The 17,096-nt window shown below is 40.8% G+C and overlaps 1 protein-coding gene across 10 annotated transcripts in view; it reads right to left on the reverse strand.

Annotated features, from left to right (window-relative positions):
• The window catches only part of MYPN (myopalladin), an 86,332-nt gene that overhangs the window by 18,174 nt on the left and 51,062 nt on the right, over positions 1 to 17,096 (reverse strand). For 7 of the 10 annotated variants that reach the window (XM_035138553.2, XM_035138548.2, XM_035138550.2 and 4 more), the window contains 9 exons: positions 14,196 to 14,288; positions 10,736 to 10,957; positions 10,172 to 10,321; positions 9,311 to 9,393; positions 8,971 to 9,097; positions 8,014 to 8,221; positions 6,874 to 7,039; positions 5,757 to 5,890; positions 8 to 4,907 (listed from right to left, as the gene is read on the reverse strand). In XM_035138553.2, the coding sequence (XP_034994444.2) occupies positions 4,738 to 4,907; positions 5,757 to 5,890; positions 6,874 to 7,039; positions 8,014 to 8,221; positions 8,971 to 9,097; positions 9,311 to 9,393; positions 10,172 to 10,321; positions 10,736 to 10,957; positions 14,196 to 14,288 (1,353 nt within the window). In that variant the 3' untranslated portion in view covers positions 8 to 4,737. Of the gene's footprint in view, positions 1 to 7; positions 4,908 to 5,742; positions 5,891 to 6,873; positions 7,040 to 8,013; positions 8,222 to 8,970; positions 9,098 to 9,310; positions 9,394 to 10,171; positions 10,322 to 10,735; positions 10,958 to 14,195; positions 14,289 to 17,096 lie in introns of those variants that run through there. The other 3 variants (XM_060274943.1, XM_035138545.2, XM_035138547.2) reach the window with 3 other exon arrangements.

The raw sequence follows: 17,096 nt of genomic DNA on the forward strand, positions 1-17,096 counted from the left end.
TACACAATGCAACTCTGAAGCATTTATTTCATGGAGGAGGGAAAATACATTTGCTGAACATTCTGACATTTCCTTTATATGCATTTAAAATATTATTTAAAATTGCAACATTTATTCCCCCCTTTTTTCCTAGTGAAGGTATGCACCTTCACATATCATGAAGATAAAAACCCATTTTAATGGAAATGTAACAACTCCAAATTGGTAGACTGTAAGGCCACCGGCTTGTGCAGAATTTAATTTAACAGCTATAAAGTTTTGTTAGCTTTTCTTTGTCATATTAACTCAGTTACAGTTTACAGAGGATATGAGAACACTTCTTGGAGAACTGTGTTTAAATCCTTCTGGTGCAGCTTATTAAAAAGAAAATCCACAATTTGTATTACACATCACATTTCTCTGACTCAAAGCAAGTTTCCAACATATTTTGAAGCAGACATTGGTCAGTTGACATAATTAAAAAAAAGTATTTTCAGTCATTCTAAAATATGAGGATATCAATGCTGCTAGGTATGTTCATGTTTTGCCTACATATGAGAACCACACAGGGTTGTTTGTTTCCCAATACTAAATATTTGAGTTGGTGAATGTTCAAAGCCTTCATTATTAACATTCCTGCAGCGCACCCTCAGTGTTGTGCTTTCGACGCTGCTCTCTGCTGGAACTCACACAGAAATTTGAGCAGCTATATTTTAAATAGTTTCAAAGGACAGGAAGCAGCTTTCTGGTTTAATAGTGTTCTCCTACACTATATGCTGATTCTGGGGATGTCTTTTTCGGCTTTGCAAAGTTTGTATTGTCTTAGCCAAGCTCAGAAAGGAACAAAATACATTTATAAATAAATGAATTTTGAAAAGCTCAATTAAAAAACCTCTGCTCATTTTAGGGTTGTTAAATTTTATTGAACTACCCGAGTCCTGAGTGGGTATTTAAAAGATTTAAGTGGGTATTTAAAAAGATTTATTTTGTTGTTATGAAAATTCTGTCATTTTGCAGGTACAACTTTTGTTGCATAAGCCAAAAGTGCAAAGGCAGTTTGGCTTCTGTTCAATGAAATGAAGGGGGAAAAGAGCTCAAACAATATTGCAGAAGAAAACTCTGGCAGAGTATATGTTTTGCATTTTGGCTACCGGTATATACCGCAAGTGACTGCAACTATCTTTTCATATGTTATCCACACAACTGATATCACAGAATCAAAAGTTGTTGTATAAAATATTGTAAAACTGCCATTAATATGGCTGTTTAAGAAAAAAGAAAAAAGAAAAGAGCTTTGTAGGAAGACTGCAATGTGAAACCACTGAATTAAAATTAAACTGCAGCTTCAATGCTATCAACTGCGACTTGAAATGGGACAAAGGTATTTATTACTATTATTACATTTCATGTGTTAATTGGCTGACCTAATTCCAGGGTGCCTATTTTATCAACAACTGTTTCGTAAATTATCACCGTCTCTGTTCTTTATGTACTTAATTTTCCTCTGACCTCACTCCTTATAATCCCCTCCCCCACAAGGTGTGTGTATATGTGTACATATCTCAAGATAAAGCTTCATGTATCTGCTGGGGTAGACTGTAGACAATGGAAGATTATGCCATAAAATTATATATATATATATATATATATATATATATATATATATATATGCCACAAAACTCTTGGTTGTTTTTACTGCAACATACCTAACACAGCTACTAGTCTGGGAGGTTTGGGTGTGGGATCAACAACAGTCAGTCATGACTAAAATCCATTGAAATCAACTATAATTAAATTAGTTGTTGTAACAAAATTCACTGAACGTTGACATTCACACATGGACACTGACAATCCTAAGTAATGTCTATAATTTTCAGAAATATTTATATGTCTTGGGTTTTTCAGATATACACAACCAGTGAATGCTGCCAATCACATAGGTAATTTTTAATATTCATTGGTGTATACAGGCAACTCCCAGTTTACGTACATCGAACTGATGCGCAACTATACATGCACACATCGTGCTGAACCTGGAAGTGACTTTTAAAATGGAAAAAACAGCCCTTAAAGAGCCCAGAAAAGGCAAAAGGCATGAAAACAGCACCTAGGAATTCCAGGAGCCTTTACAACTGCAATTCCAGGAGCCCTTATACTGATGGCTGATGCCTGTGGAGAGCTGGAGTTTGAGAAAGGAGGTTTGAAGGGAGCGATGGTGATGGAGTTTGGTGTCTGGTAAGTGTTGCTGTTTTGTAAAGAGTTGTTCAAGCATTTCCAGAGGTTTAGATGGTGTTTGCAGGCTTTTCCAATGGTGTTTCAAATATACACAATTTCAGTGACGCTTGCAGTACCTCAGAACCAGGGTTTATTTTCAGCTGGAACTCAGTTCCAGCACCTCAGGTGGGCGCCATTGCCATTATAAGAGAACAAGGGAGGCATTAATGGTGAGTTCTGGCACCTCTTTTTCTAGAAAAAGTGCACTGCTTAGAACGTAACCCCTGGGTAAATTGGCAGTTGGCTGCATCTGAGTTTTCAGGTTGGGCACAGCTATTGTCTGGAACATTTACACATGAATAGAAAGGGTGGAATTCAACATAGTGTTAAGTGAATGTTCCATCAGTGCAGGGATTTCTGCTTGCACAATGGAACCCCGTCCAACTCCTAAATCTTAAGGGAAGGGAGAGGGCAGAAAGTCCTGCCACACAAGTACAAATTCTTGCACTGATGGAACACGGTAGGTGAATACCTCTAAACTTTAACCAAACTTTGGACATTTGCTGTAACATTTATGTGTCCTGAGAGCAGTGCTTATTCCTGGGGAAAACTGGGGGTACTCAAGGTTACACAGTACCAACACCCTTTTTCCCTAGAAGAAAAGCACTGCCTAAGAGACTTCTCTGCTGTTAACATACAGTAAATCATAGTATTCCTTTGTTCTTGAAACAGCAACCCACCATTTATTGCACCTTGCTCATGTTATAAAAGTCTTAGCATATCTCCCTTCTCCTGTCTATATTTTTAAACATTGAATCTCTGGCAGACTTTCATGAGCTTGACGATTCTTCAGGGAAAAAAGCTAGTGATCTCGGGTCATGTGTGTATAATGGGTGCAGGTGCTTATCACTAGTGCAATAGTAGAAAATTCTCAGGCTCTTGGTTTGAATTATAATTTAATTCTATTTCATGGAAGGGTTTGGCCTGTATGGAGATGATACAGTGAAGTGGCTATTCTCTACTATTAATACAGCAATCTTTTGTGCTTTATGGGGGTCTTTGGCAGACCTGATGGCAACAGAATAATCCCTTAGCAATAAAATTGGAACCACACACGTGAGCAATAGCTTAAACATTAAGAAAATGCTAACACATATCCCTAGCTTTAATCGAGATTTTGTTTAACAGCATTTCTGTTTTATTCAGTATTCTAAACTGGTTAATGAGATGTATTAGTAAATACCTCTCTCTCATAAATAGCTTTTGTGTGTGTTCATTCTGCTACAGGCAAATAACAATTGTTTTTTCTGGGTGCAGGTGGGCCATTTTACCAAAAATGCTAAAGTTTTGCCCTATAATCAGATGCATAATTACCTCTTTGAAAACTTGGAGCTCTACTGGTATCCAAAATGAAACAAATTGATTTGATTGAAATGGGCAATATTTTGTTTAGTATAGCATATCTGTAGAAGTATTTTCTCATCAGTGCGTGTCCAAAGTGAAGGGGCGGGGAAGGAAGTAGGATGGTCAGGTGGAACTCAGTTATGTCCATCTCCAAATGTCAGGTAGTTATAGGTCCATTTGCAAAGTATTAGGCTGGCATCCTTCCACTGTATACACACAATTATCCAAACCTCCGGCTGAGAAAGGAATTCATATCACAATGAAACAAAAATAACCTGTATGCCATTTATTTTTGTTTCAAATTAGGGAATTCCTAAAATGAGAAAAGAACTAGTAAGCACACTTCAAAATGCATATAGCAATGGTAGCTGTGGTGTCTATATAATGTGTGTTTTGTAGGATGTAAGCTGTTTAATTGCACATGTTAACATCCAAACTATATGCATGGTGTTTTTTCCATTAGGATTTGATACACCATGAGTACATAAATTCATGGAACATAAGCCCACAACATTTTTTAAAATGTTCTGCTGTATTTTTGAAATGCTACACCTATCTGCATTCACCAAATCTCTTATTGATGTAATTGTGTACTCCTCCTGAACAAATATTTCACGATTCATTTCAATTTTTTTGCTGGCATTTGACTTGTGCTTTGTGACTGTCAGTCGCCTTTTAAGTATTATATTCAAAGTCATGCAGCTTACCCTCTTTCAGAATTCTCACAATGTCAATATTTCTCCTGGTCGTGTTCAGCTGGACATCCAAAACCTTTACCATTATGTGTTTAAGGTACAGTAGTTTGTTTTTTAATTCAAGCAGAAAAAGTGGGCAGAGCTTTTTCTCTTAACAGCTTAAAACTCTTCCCGCTCCCAAGTATTATGAGGGGAGGCAGCTAACAACAGAGCACTGAACTTGCCGCAGTGCATTCAGTGCTACAGTGACCCCACAGTACAATGCTGAACTAAGATCTTGTACAGTATGTTACTCACAGGAATTGCAGCAACTCTACAGTTACTCAACAAATACAAGTTGCTTGTAAACCTTGAGCCTCCTGGCTTGTACCTTCCATTCTTTTTCACAGTTCTAGTTACGGAGTGGTGGTTGTTTTTTTGCAGGTAAGATTGGAATCGGAGGTTTTTAAAGTTCTTCACTTTCTACCACAGGCTGGGATGGTGACGAAAACCTCACTGGATTCTCAACAGTAGAGAAAGCAGAAAAAATGTCGAGTCCTTGCCCCGAGAGATTTGCATATCGGGTGCCACCAGGGCGAATCTTTATTGGCTGAGGGATCTGTTGATGCCACTGGGCTGGAGCCAAAGTAACAACAAAAATAATAAACACCATACACAAATCTCAAACATCTCTCTTCAATCATACATAAAGACTGAATGTCTACGCCCACAAACACACAAGTTGAAACCTAAGAACTAGTGGGAAAATGATGTTTCCAGTTGTCAACTGTTCCCAAGTTACTCAAATTTGAGAACTCCCTAGTACAGGAATATGCCTTTTCTGGCCAAGGGATGCATGGTAAAATGGGCATGGCAGAGGCACAAAGATGAATGTGGCGAAAGCAGATAATTATTAACTTACCGTACTTTCTACTCCACGCAGAGCCAGTCCCTTCCCTTCCTTAATTCCACCAAATACATCTATTTGTATGTATCCTGTCTTCCTGACTCTTCGGTATCCAACTTGGACCAAGCGGCTTCTAAATTGCCTCCCCATTATCTAAATTGCTGTCTTTGCTAGTCACCCTCTGTTCAAAGCTCATCCATATACTCTACCTGGAATCTCAAGTCTCAGTTCATCTGAAACAGCATAGCCCTGAGCAAACTTATCTCCCTTTATTATGTCAACCAAGCAAAAGATCTCTAAATTAAAAGGATAATGCTAAATTCAAGAGAATATCCCAACAGATGAATAAGATGAGAAAAGGCGACAAGCTACCAGCATGGAATTGGTATTGGTGAAGTACATTAGTTCAATTATTTCATTACTGAAATCAGGGCTGAGGAAGCTGAGCCTACATCCTGATAATGGTGGGCTACAACTCCCACCATCCCCTAACCATTGGCCCTGTGGCTGGAGCTGAGTCCCACAATACCCAAATGGCCACAGGTTCTGCATCCCAGACTTAAACTATACCCACTTACCGTATATGTCAAGTCTAGCAGTGCAAGAGACAATACCAGCCTCGTTTTTTGCAGACAAAGTGTACCAGCCAGCATCCACTTTCTTAGCGGGCTGAATCAGAAGGCAAACGTACCCAGTAGCATCTTGATGCATACTAAAAACAAAAATACCAAGGGTTCTTGTGTTATTTGCTGATATAACTGGGGCTGCTATAACCATACAAGGAAAGGAAACTACATAAATATTTTGTGTAAGGCCTGGCTTAGTACCCAGCATCTCCAGCTAAGGTTGGGAAAGACTTCTGTCTGAAACCCTAGAAAGCTGCTGCCAGGCAGTACTGAGCAATTTCCTTCCTATGTTCAATGTTCACATCTGTCCCTCTCTCCCAGGTACAACAGTAGTAACCATGAGAGAGAAAATTTTCCCAGTGCACCTAAATTCTTAGACTAGACTAGGTGTCCTGGAAATGACATGTTGCATTGCTCCTCCTGTATGGAACAACACTAAGGAAAAATAACTTTTCTTACAAACATTTTCTTTCTGTGTTTATATGCTTGTCTACTTGTAAGCATACATAATACATACAGTGGTACCTCGCAAGATGAATGCCTCGCGCAACAAAACATTTTGCGATGTTTTGGTAACTCGCAAGAAGAATTTTTCTATGGCCATGCTTTGCAAGATGAATTTTTCCGGTGGTTTATTTTTTAATTTTTTATGCCACAGCAAACCGCGCTTCGCAAGACGAAATTATCGCAAGACGAAGCGACTCGCGGCACAAATTAATTTCATCTTGCAAGGCACCACTGTAGAAGGTACATGCAGCCATGGCCAATTGTGGTTGTTCAGTGCATGCTTACGTAGCAATTTACAAGCATAAAGACTTCCGCTGCAGGATCCCTCTCTTGAATAGGGCAGTCTTCTTACACAAAACCTGTATAAGCAGAGCCATACATGCTCCAGCCCTTATGGTGGATAAAATAGACTTCATGGGTAATATGGACTTCATGTTTGGAACTTAGTCCTTGCTGTTTCTTAGGCCTTATACAGAATAAAATGAACTTTACTGAGCAAGGAAATGCCTCCCCACTTGCAGAATGTCAGGTATTATCCCATTTTAAAAATATTTAAAGCTACCTCATCCTCTCTCTATGGGGAGGAATGGTTTCATTGTCTTTCTTCCAATAAAAGACTGGGGGTGGCATTCCAATCACTCTGCATTCTAGCCGGACTGGATGTCCTTCTGGTACCCCACAGTTCTGTAATTTCTCAAGAATCACTGGAGCCTTCTTAACTTCTTTTTCTGGAAAAGATGGAAACAAAGGATGGTGTGATTCTCCTGTCTGGTTTCTCTCTCACCCCTCACACACACATCCAGCCCCACTGGACCACATTTTAATTTAATGTTAACATTCAGACCTGCAAACAAAATTTGTAACGCTACAAAATTACTCATGTGATTCTCCAGGCTTATTTGGCAAATTGCAGCCCTCCATCGGGAACAATACAATTCACAACAGACCCCAAAACATGTGTATGTATCTGTTTGTGTATGTCTGTTGGCAGGAAGAGGGCAGAGGTACAAACATTCTTACACCAAAGACATATTTTTCTTAATGGAAATTGCTGCAATTGGCAGACAGAAGCTTGATCATTTTCAGCTCTGTTTTCCTTCTGCCATGTTCATATCACTATACCGGATTACATATTAAAGTTCCCTTCCTCCAGAAAAAGGCGCTTCCTCTGGAGGAAGGTAATAATTGACTGTAGTCCACTGTTGATTGATTTGATTTTCAAAAAACAAACATGAATTCTGCCTTTCTTCCGATATACAAATAAATGTAATGCTATCGTCATACAACCCCTGCTATAGGAGCATCTGTAGTGCCACATCACAATCCTGGGTTTGTGTGACATCAGGATCCAGTAAGAGCGGCTATGGCATAGGAGCTTGAAGGGAAGGGTATTTGGCTGCCTTCTTCCTAAATGGGGGAAGGCCTGAGGCCTGTTTTCCCTTTCCCTTTTAAAACAGGTCTCCTTTTGTAAGTGCCCTAGCAAGGTGCTTCTTACTCTCATGTAATTCCAGCAATATTCTGCATGACAAAGGTTGGTTCCATCCTTCAGGTATGAAATGGGGCAAGTTCCCTTAGTATCAAGAGACACAATAAATTTGAATTTTGAAATTTGATTTTCATTTGCCTCTGTTTTTGCCAACGGAACCATGACACTGCAATGCAAGATGTAGCCTCTGCATTAAATATCTAAAAACAGCCTTACCTACAACACTAAGCTCCAGGCTGAATGAGTTTTGTCCTGTTTTGTTAGTGGCAATGCAAGTGTAAATTCCAGCATCGTTTTGTGTAAGCGGATCAATAAGCAGAGAGTGTACTCCTGTCTCTCTGACCAGCATCTTATGAGTGGTGTCTGGTAAAACTGGCTTGCCATTCAGAAGCCACATCAGGTCAGGAGGTGGTAACCCACTCACCTAATAGACAAAAACAACAACAACAAAAACCAACAGTGACATTATTATTGTTGTTTATTAAATTTCCCCATCCATGCCTTTAAGTAAAACAGACTTAGATTACGGTAGGTCCAGAGTGAGATTGAAACATCCATCACTCCCCCCCCCCCCTTTCTGTTTTGTTCCTTGGTGCCCCAATTCAAAGATTCTCAAGAGGAAACACTGGAAAAATTCATGCCATCTTTGTAAGTTACAAGCTTTAATGCAGGATGTGGTGCACGACCGGAAGAGGGCCCCCACCTCCGCTGAAGTACAATGTTAAAGGGGAACAGAGGGCGACAAATTCTGTTTTGCCTGAACTGGGCCACTGTGCTGTTCATCTTGTCATTCTTTTTTTTTTTTGCGGGGGAAGCAGCAGACCATGTAAAAATATATATTTTATGATCCATTGTTTATGTTGCCATTTATTCCTTCGAAGAGAGCATTTTGTTCATTTCTACTTTCAGTTACACATTTAGGGTTGTATGGCTGTGACAGGGGCAAGAAGAGAGTTGGTGGCTTTAATTACCTCTGCTCCCCTCCAGGCTTGTGATTTTCTCTGGGTTGAACTTTTCCACAAAAGCCAAATGTTTTAAAGTCACATACTGATAGTTTTGTTGTTTTGTTGTCGTTTTTTTGTGGTGATCAGCCTGAACCCAGCCTGCACAGATTTTCTCCGAAGAGATGGTCAAATGCTAATGCAACAGGGCAAACAAAGAAAGCCAGCCAACCTTGCAATCCAGTCTACAAAGCCGTCCTTCATGAGCTACCATGTCCCCAGGTGCCTGCAGAAAATAAGGCCGGAAAAATCGCTCCTGGACAGGCTCCTTATCTCCTTCTGGTATACGGGATCTTCCCCTGCAATGCAAAAACCTGTAAACATGGGATGAACTTGGGAGGCAGGGCTGCCATCTTAGAAAAAGATGAACTCCCCAGCCAAGCTTAATCTTTGGGCATCTCCCTCCGTTCACTGCTGGTGAACCCACCATAGCTTCAGTTTGCCCGGTTCACTCATGCTTACCTCACAATATATCTACACACCAAGGATCAGGTGATGTTGGTTGTTTTTACCTGTGTGACTGGATTGCTGTTGTTAATCTACCACGCATTGGAGGAGTTTGAACCAGTAAGTGACCAGAACAGCTGATTCTCCCCTGTCAGAACAATATAGAAGAGCAGTAACACGATTCATTAGTCTTTTTCCTCATTGCTGTTGTGGTGGTGTTTAAGACCAATATACGGTTATGATATAACAGAGGTACTACTCAATTGGACTTTCCAAAGCTATGCAGCTTTGTACACAAGTCTAACGCTTGGGGGAAGGCGTGCAATCAGTGGTGGAGCTTCATGCTCCAGCACTGGGGGGCGAAGAGCAGGTGGGGGCAGGGCTGGCATGCATCCTGGGGGCAGGGCGTGCTGCCCGCAGGGGCGTGACGTGCCACCTGTGGGGGCATGGTGCCCAGCGTGGGCGGGGGGCAGCCTCAATGGCACCCTGCTGGGATCACGCTGCTGGGGGTGGTGCGCTCCCCTCGCACTCCTCTTCCTCCACCAGTGAGTGCAATACATTTTTAAAGGGAAGTAAACCCTTTAAAGGGACGTGGGTGGTGCTGTGAGTTAAACCACTGAGCCTAGGGTTTGCCAATCAGAAGGTCGGCGGTTCAAATCCCCGCGACGGGGGTCCCAGCTCCTGCCAGCCTAGCAGTTCGAAAGCATGTCAAAGTGCAAGTAGATAAATAGGTACCGCTACAGCAGGAAGGTAAACGCCATTTCTGTGTGCTGCTCTGGTTAGCCAGAAGTGGCTTGTGCTGGCCATATGACCTGGAAGCTGTATGCCGGCTCCCTCGGCCAATAATGTGACATGAGCGCTGCAACCCAGAGTCAGTCACAACTGGACCTAATAGTCAGGGGCCCCTTTACCTTTTAAACTCTTACCTGTGGATTTGCAGCCATGAATGTATAGTTTCCATCATCATCATTCGTGGTCTCTTCAATATGCAATGAGCATGTCCCATCACCCTCTCTGATCATCTTGAAATGTCCATCTTTCTTTGAAATCTGCTTGCCATCCTTAAACCAATATACCTGCCATGATTGTAAAGAAAGGAGACTTAGGCTGAACACTTACCTGTGAGAGTAAGTCTCACTGAACTCAACCAGACTACATTCTACATAATTTTTGCGGTGCCCCCGATGCTCTGCCCCCAGTGCAGCTGAACTGGTTGTGCTCTTCTAAATCTGTCTCTGATAGTTGCTACAGCTACAATCCTACACATACTTGCCAAAAAGTAAATCCAACTGAATGGAGAATGGTTCATTTCTTTTCATGGGTTACTTGAGATTGAACAGTCCACCAAGAAGCCCTTCCCCACCACATTCAGATCAATTTACTAGGTGATCACAAGTCATTATACACTATACTTCTTCACATACACTATACATTCAAAACACATCTCCAGCAGGGTCTTCCCTTCTGTTGGATTTCTGTGCACCACCTACCTTAGGTATAGGAATTCCAACAATTTTGCAAGTGAAGGTAGCAGGGTACCCTTCCAAGACACGGAAATGCTTGAGTCTCTTGTCGAAGATTGGGGCAATGCACTTGCCCGTAGGGATCTCATCATGCTCAACTTCATCATCTGATTCATCTACTGGGGTACGTTCAAGGCGAAACTCTATTTCGTTCATCAACCTCTGCTCAAAGCTGGAAATTTTATATTCCTGCAATATAATCCAGTGGAGGGACATAATTTGTACTCCAATATATTGCTGAAATCACAGTTCACAGCAGATAATTCAATGTTGTTTCCTCCATCTTCATAAAGACTGGCTATCCCCAGAACCAAGCAGTAGGACCTTTCCAAATGACACCTGTGCATTGAGACATTACTTCAACCTCTGATTTTACCATGGGTGAGATCAAATGGGTTTTGGATTTCTCCATTCCACTCCAGCTTCCTTCCCTTGCTCTCCCCAAAATGAACTGACAATGCCTTCAGACCATCACTATTTTGTGTGAGAATTCAAATGTGTACTAGAAATTTAGGTTTTGCAATTAAAGTGGATTAAAAACATTCTGTTGCCCTAACACAACAAATCTACTTATAACCACCCCAGACATTTTGCAGATAGAAAAGTGACAGGAAAATGCACTGAAAAGTGTAGAATGAGCAAGCGATTAACAGAAAATATATAAACAACCCATAAGCAAATCAGTACAAAAACCTGAACAAAGACTGGACATAGTGTAATATCCATGTAAGCTTCAGGCAAAATAGGATAAATGCTCAATAAACATTTCATTTGGAAGCACCCTGAGTTATCCTGAGTCTTGCTCCTGATGTCACCTGGCTAAACTACAAAGGGTTAGAGGCCTGCAGCCTCATGAAAGGACACAGCATGTACATTTCCTCTTATACTTGGTTTGTTTATCTTGAGGGCCAGATTTTGGCTTCACTCAAAAAACTGCACTATTGGAATGTGAGATACTGAATGCAACGATCCAGTCAAAAATACGCATGCATGATCCAGCCCATTGAAGTCATTTGGACAAGATTAGAGCTGAAAGTGTCCAATTTGTGAGATTATTCACCTTCAAAAAATAGGAGGATTGCACAAAAATGGTTGCCTGCATGTGTTGGCGTTTGTCAGGAGCACTAAACATCAATGGAAGTGCACAGATAGCAGAGAGGACACACTTACTCTTCCATCACACAGAGACTGGCAGGTTGAAGCTTCTTAAGTGTCAGCTTAACACCTGACTAGGACTAGGCAAAAGGTGGAAGATCTTAATCACAACTCTCCCCTCTTTTTTCTAAGAAAAGTATTAGCAGTTCCAGGGAGTCCCCAAATTTGATCAGGAGTGTGGTACTGGGGGAGGGGATTCGACCCCTTCCCTCATGACATTTTCCTACATAAAAGCACCCCTCCCCCACTCCAAAACATGTTTTTCCCAATGGGGAAAACCATGTACACATCCACCATAGGATACTTGTCCATGTGCTAATGAAGAGTTTGAACATATGGTATGTGTGCTGTTATTGTGTTATGAAATAACCAGACATTTTACCCTTCCCTGGGAAAGTCTTGAGAGCAGTATACTTACTGCCTTCCAGGTCATGGATGCACAACGTTATGTAACTGAATTAGTTATAAAAATTTGTATCCCAAGCTAAAAATAACTTATAGAGAATTGTTGACAGGTACTTCCGTGACTCATTTGACTGGATCCTGTTTGCTACTGAATTATTGTTTATATAATACCATTTTACTGGTTTGTACATTGTCTCTCTGTTTTTAAGATACTGTTTTATTGTTTATATGGTGATTTTTTTTATTCAGTACTGTACTGCTTTTAAATAAATAAATATTGGTTGTTTTTATTTTGTCCCAATCTATCTTTAATCTAACAATGAGAACAAACAAATTGATAATGGGCTTTCTTGTGTGTGTTACTTTTTTAATGTCCATCTTTCCTCCTTGCATGGAATCAAACATTTGTTTTTTGAATTAGAAGGGCTATGGACTACTCTTAAACTGAACTTCCTATAAATCTTTCACTGCAGGGCAGATAACATCAGGACAATTTTAATTGGGAAAATGCTATGTGGTGGGGATGCTTAAGTCCCTCTTCCCCCAGTGCTATGGGGAATCTTTCTTTTCTTTTTCTCTCTCAGTGTGTGCGGGGCATCCTAATTATGGTTCTTCTGCATCACATTGAATTTGATCATTAAAACATGTCCTTAAGAAGAATGGTTTTCATAAGTTCATCCAACAGTGAAAGACTGAGCCATGAGTCGACCACTAGATGGGGGTCGTCAGATCACCTTTGGGTTGGCTGTGCTTCATGGCTTTTCACCAGCTGGCATGCAAAGCCTATCCTTCTAGAATTTCACCTTGTTTAGTTTTCTCTTTCATGAAGCATGCCTCAGCAAATTGCTATACAAAATGGAGCAAATTCCTGTCTCAGTTACTTGCTTCTGATGGTTGTTACAGAATGCCATTGCAAAATAGAAAGGCATGAGCTTCTAATAGTTGCCAACTGAATGCACTTATTCCATAGCAGTAGATAAAAAAGGTCAAGCATTCTGCTTATTGCTTTGTGATCTAAGCCTCCAAAATTGCTAAAATTAAGGTCAGTCTGAACCAGGTAAGTGCTGGACCCCAGAAATCTAATATCCTAGCTCAGTCCATAGATGTAGTATTCATACTTAACATATTTAACTTGAGGTAATTTTAAACTGGCTTAATATTTTAACTTTTGTATGTTTGAAAGTATGGTTGTGAATTTTTCCCTTTTTGTAAACTGCTTTGAGGGTTTTTTGCAATCAAGTAGTATATACATTTTATAAAATTAATTAAATAATTAAAGGGCAAACTAGATGTGCAACAGGCAGCATATGTGCTTAAATGTGTGGGTTTCCTTGCAATATGCACAGAAACAGGAGCCCAGACCTCTCTTAATCATTGCTTTTGCCTCTATTGCAGATAGAAACCTGGGCATTTAATATGTACATATGCTCACTATGTATATTTTATCATTAAATGATTTGTACCATGTTAAAACTGTAAAAATGTGAACTGACAAGTCACTCTTTCTTAGCCTGTAAACTGGGAATAATAGTGTCTCTGTGAAGTACTTAGGGATAGGATGGGATTATCTGGCTAACTAACTAAGTAATAACACACAGAGCTTCTAGAATTTAGAGCTTCTTTACTGTATGGGTTTACAGAACATCTTGTTCTTAACAAATTGGGAGCTTCATAATTGTCAAAAATGGTCAATTACTGTCAACTAGTTGTCAAGAATTATCATGGAGGTATTTTCTGTAAGAAACTAACACACACACACACACTCCCTGCCACTTCCAATTGTGTTAATGGCTAAATTTCAGGTTTTCAAATTCTAGTCATCAGATTTACATATGGAGCCTAGATGGGAGGGTTAGCAGGGTTGTACCTTAGATACATCCTGAGCTGTAAAGTTGAAGATTGGGGTATCATTGCTTGGTCCCTGAAGCTTGCGAGCCAGATTTTCATCATAGGTTGCTCTCTGGTAGAGGGAAGTAATGGGATTAGGAAAATGTTATTATGATTTATATGGGCATAATTTTAATAAAATCTAGTACAGGCAACAGAAGGGAGTTTCACAAGTGACACATAGTTTGGGGGTTGATTAATCACCCAGTACTGCAGTGCACGCACCATTTCAAATAATTAAGAGAGCACAGAGTATTTTACAAGCTGGAAGGGACAGTTTAACTCCCAGTGATGTGAACTAAGAAGTCCCCACTGGTTAAAATGAGGAGCTGAATTGCAAATTCTGAGGTAAATTTTTTTAAATAAGTTCCTTCTTACTACATGGAGGTAGTGGGGATGACTGAGAGACCTTCCTTTCCCCCCCACCCTCTTGTAACTTTTGAAACAAACACCTTTAAAGCAAGGATGGGGAAACCTGTGGCTCCCCAGATGTTGTTGAACAATGGCCATGGTGGCTGGGCCTGACAGGACCTGGAATTCAACAACATATGTTAGCTATAGGTTCCCTATCTTCGCTTTAAGTGTTCTCTGGTGATGACAGAGGGCTTTGTATGGATGAGGATGGCTGCAGCAGCCCTGTGGGCTGATTCTCCTTTGTACCAACAAGTAGATATCGTTTTCAAAATCAATAAAATGTTGCTTTTTGTTAAAATTTGTTCTTTTCTTTTGGCTATTTTGAATTAGCTTAAAGGGCACTATGTGGTAGCATGGATTTAAACAATAAGAAACATAAATAAAGCTTGGGACATTCTTGTTGTTTTGTTCATTCTTGTGTTCCTTAAAATATTATAATCAATTGGGAAAACTAACATTAATTCTTGTTATATACGACTGGAAGATAAATCAGAGTATACTCTGTTTGCCTAAAAGCATTAAAGAAGACTGTAGCGCTCTGCTCTGCAATATTTTCAGGAAACTGAACAAATAAACCCAAAATCTCTCCAATGAAATTGTTCACTCCTGATACCAGTGGAACAAAAACAGTCAGCCTGAGGCCTTCTTTCTGTTTCAAAATGGGCAGAATGCTAGGGCCCTGTAACAAAAAATGAGCAGACCCCGGTAGGAAAAATGATGGGAAGATGCACTGGAAATTGTGGGATAACAATTACTCAACACAGTGTCATCTAACCTCCCTGCAAACAAATTCGGATAAATGCTCAATAAACAAGTCATCTGGTAGCAATCAGAGCCCCTTCTATTGCAGCAGCTATTGTGTGGCTGGCAAAACACAAGGAAACTTCCCTGCGAATGCTATTCAATCCAAGCAACAAAGGCGCATCTAGGGGAGTTCGACCAGTTCGGTCGCACCAGGCATGGAGATTCTGGGGCGCTGCAACTGTGACATCCAACAGAAGGAGGGAGTTGGGGAGGGACACACACACCAGATTTTGGCATTACACAGGGCGCCACAGAAATTTGAGACGCCAAGGTTTGCCACTGCAAGCAACCCAGCAGAGGACATCCTTCTCTCTGATGGAGCCTCAGCTTTCAGCTCTGCCTGACCTCACCACAGAAACCAATGGCACACTAGGACTGAAGCCAGAAGACGGAGCTGCTGGAAGGACTAGCAAACTGCAGCTCCATTGTTTTCAGTTAGAACTCTACCCTTTCAGGAAAGCAATGAGAGTTTGCTGAGGGGAGAGAAATACTTTTGTTGAGTTGCTAGGGAGGATTTTTGTGCCCATGTTCAGTAGGGAGGAGGCTCCTTAGCAATCATTTCTGTCAAATGTTTTGGTGGACAGGTGTGTATCCTGAACTTGACATTGAAGGGTTGAAAGTGTCAGTCCTCTTTGTCACCGTGCCTGTCTTTGCTCTGCCCTCTTCATGCCTCTTCTGGTATGACCAGAGGGGAGGGGAGAGCAGGAGGGCTTCCAAGCAAGAGGCATTATTGCAGCTCAAGCCAAAAGACTAAAGAGCAGGGGCAGTCAGGAGTTTTAGGGGTGGGGCAGAAGAAAAGAGAAGGGTGAGGAAACAGGGTAGTGGGTATTTATTTATTGTAATGTTTCTATACTGCCGTTCTGTAATCCAGCAAGGCAGTGTACAACTGATCAGAAACAGTAAACACCATTAAAAATATATCTTTAAAACCTAAGCCACTGGAGCACAAAATGTGCACAAGGAATGACTTGTTGAGATGTCCGTTTGGGAAGATTCACGTGGGGGCAATGTTAACATATTCTACCTGCTTCTTTCATGCAGCTTCCCCTACCTTATCTCAGGAAGACAGGTGGGAATTGAGGCAGGACACACAACACGGTGTGAGCAGCACAAGCAGATGCTGGCAAAAAGAGCAGCAGAGCTTCTGAGAAAGGTCAGCCCAATTAATTAAGCTGATGATTCTGAAGGGCTTTAGAACTGTGCTCTCTGCCACTCCACATTCAGCTTTTATAAAAACTATTAATAAAACCCAGATCCATCACTGATATAGAAAACCTGATTTTTAAAACATCAAGTGCTTTAAACATACTTGTAATAAAACAAACCAATGAACAAACTTTTAATTGCTCACACAAACTACACTGGTCCCTTGGGTTGGCACCAGAATGTGGTGCAATTGGGCATTTGCTGTGATGTCAAGATCTGCAAAGGGGCCCAGCACCCCAAAAGTGCAGCCATTCACACTTCTTGTGGAGTGTCCAAAATGAGTCAGATGTGGCATGTTAGTATGTTCCACTTCTCCCAGGTTAAGGGTAGGTGCCTGGTCTAAGGTACACTCCCCACAAAAAATATTCTAGAGCAAGTACTTTTAGACCCCACCCCAGTGGTCAATTGCTGAAAATATTGGGAAATGAAAGATGAAGAGATGGAAGGAATGAAAATA

The sequence above is a fragment of the Zootoca vivipara genome, chromosome 5 (assembly GCF_963506605.1).
Source record: "Zootoca vivipara chromosome 5, rZooViv1.1, whole genome shotgun sequence".
Lineage (NCBI taxonomy): Eukaryota > Metazoa > Chordata > Lepidosauria > Squamata > Lacertidae > Zootoca > Zootoca vivipara.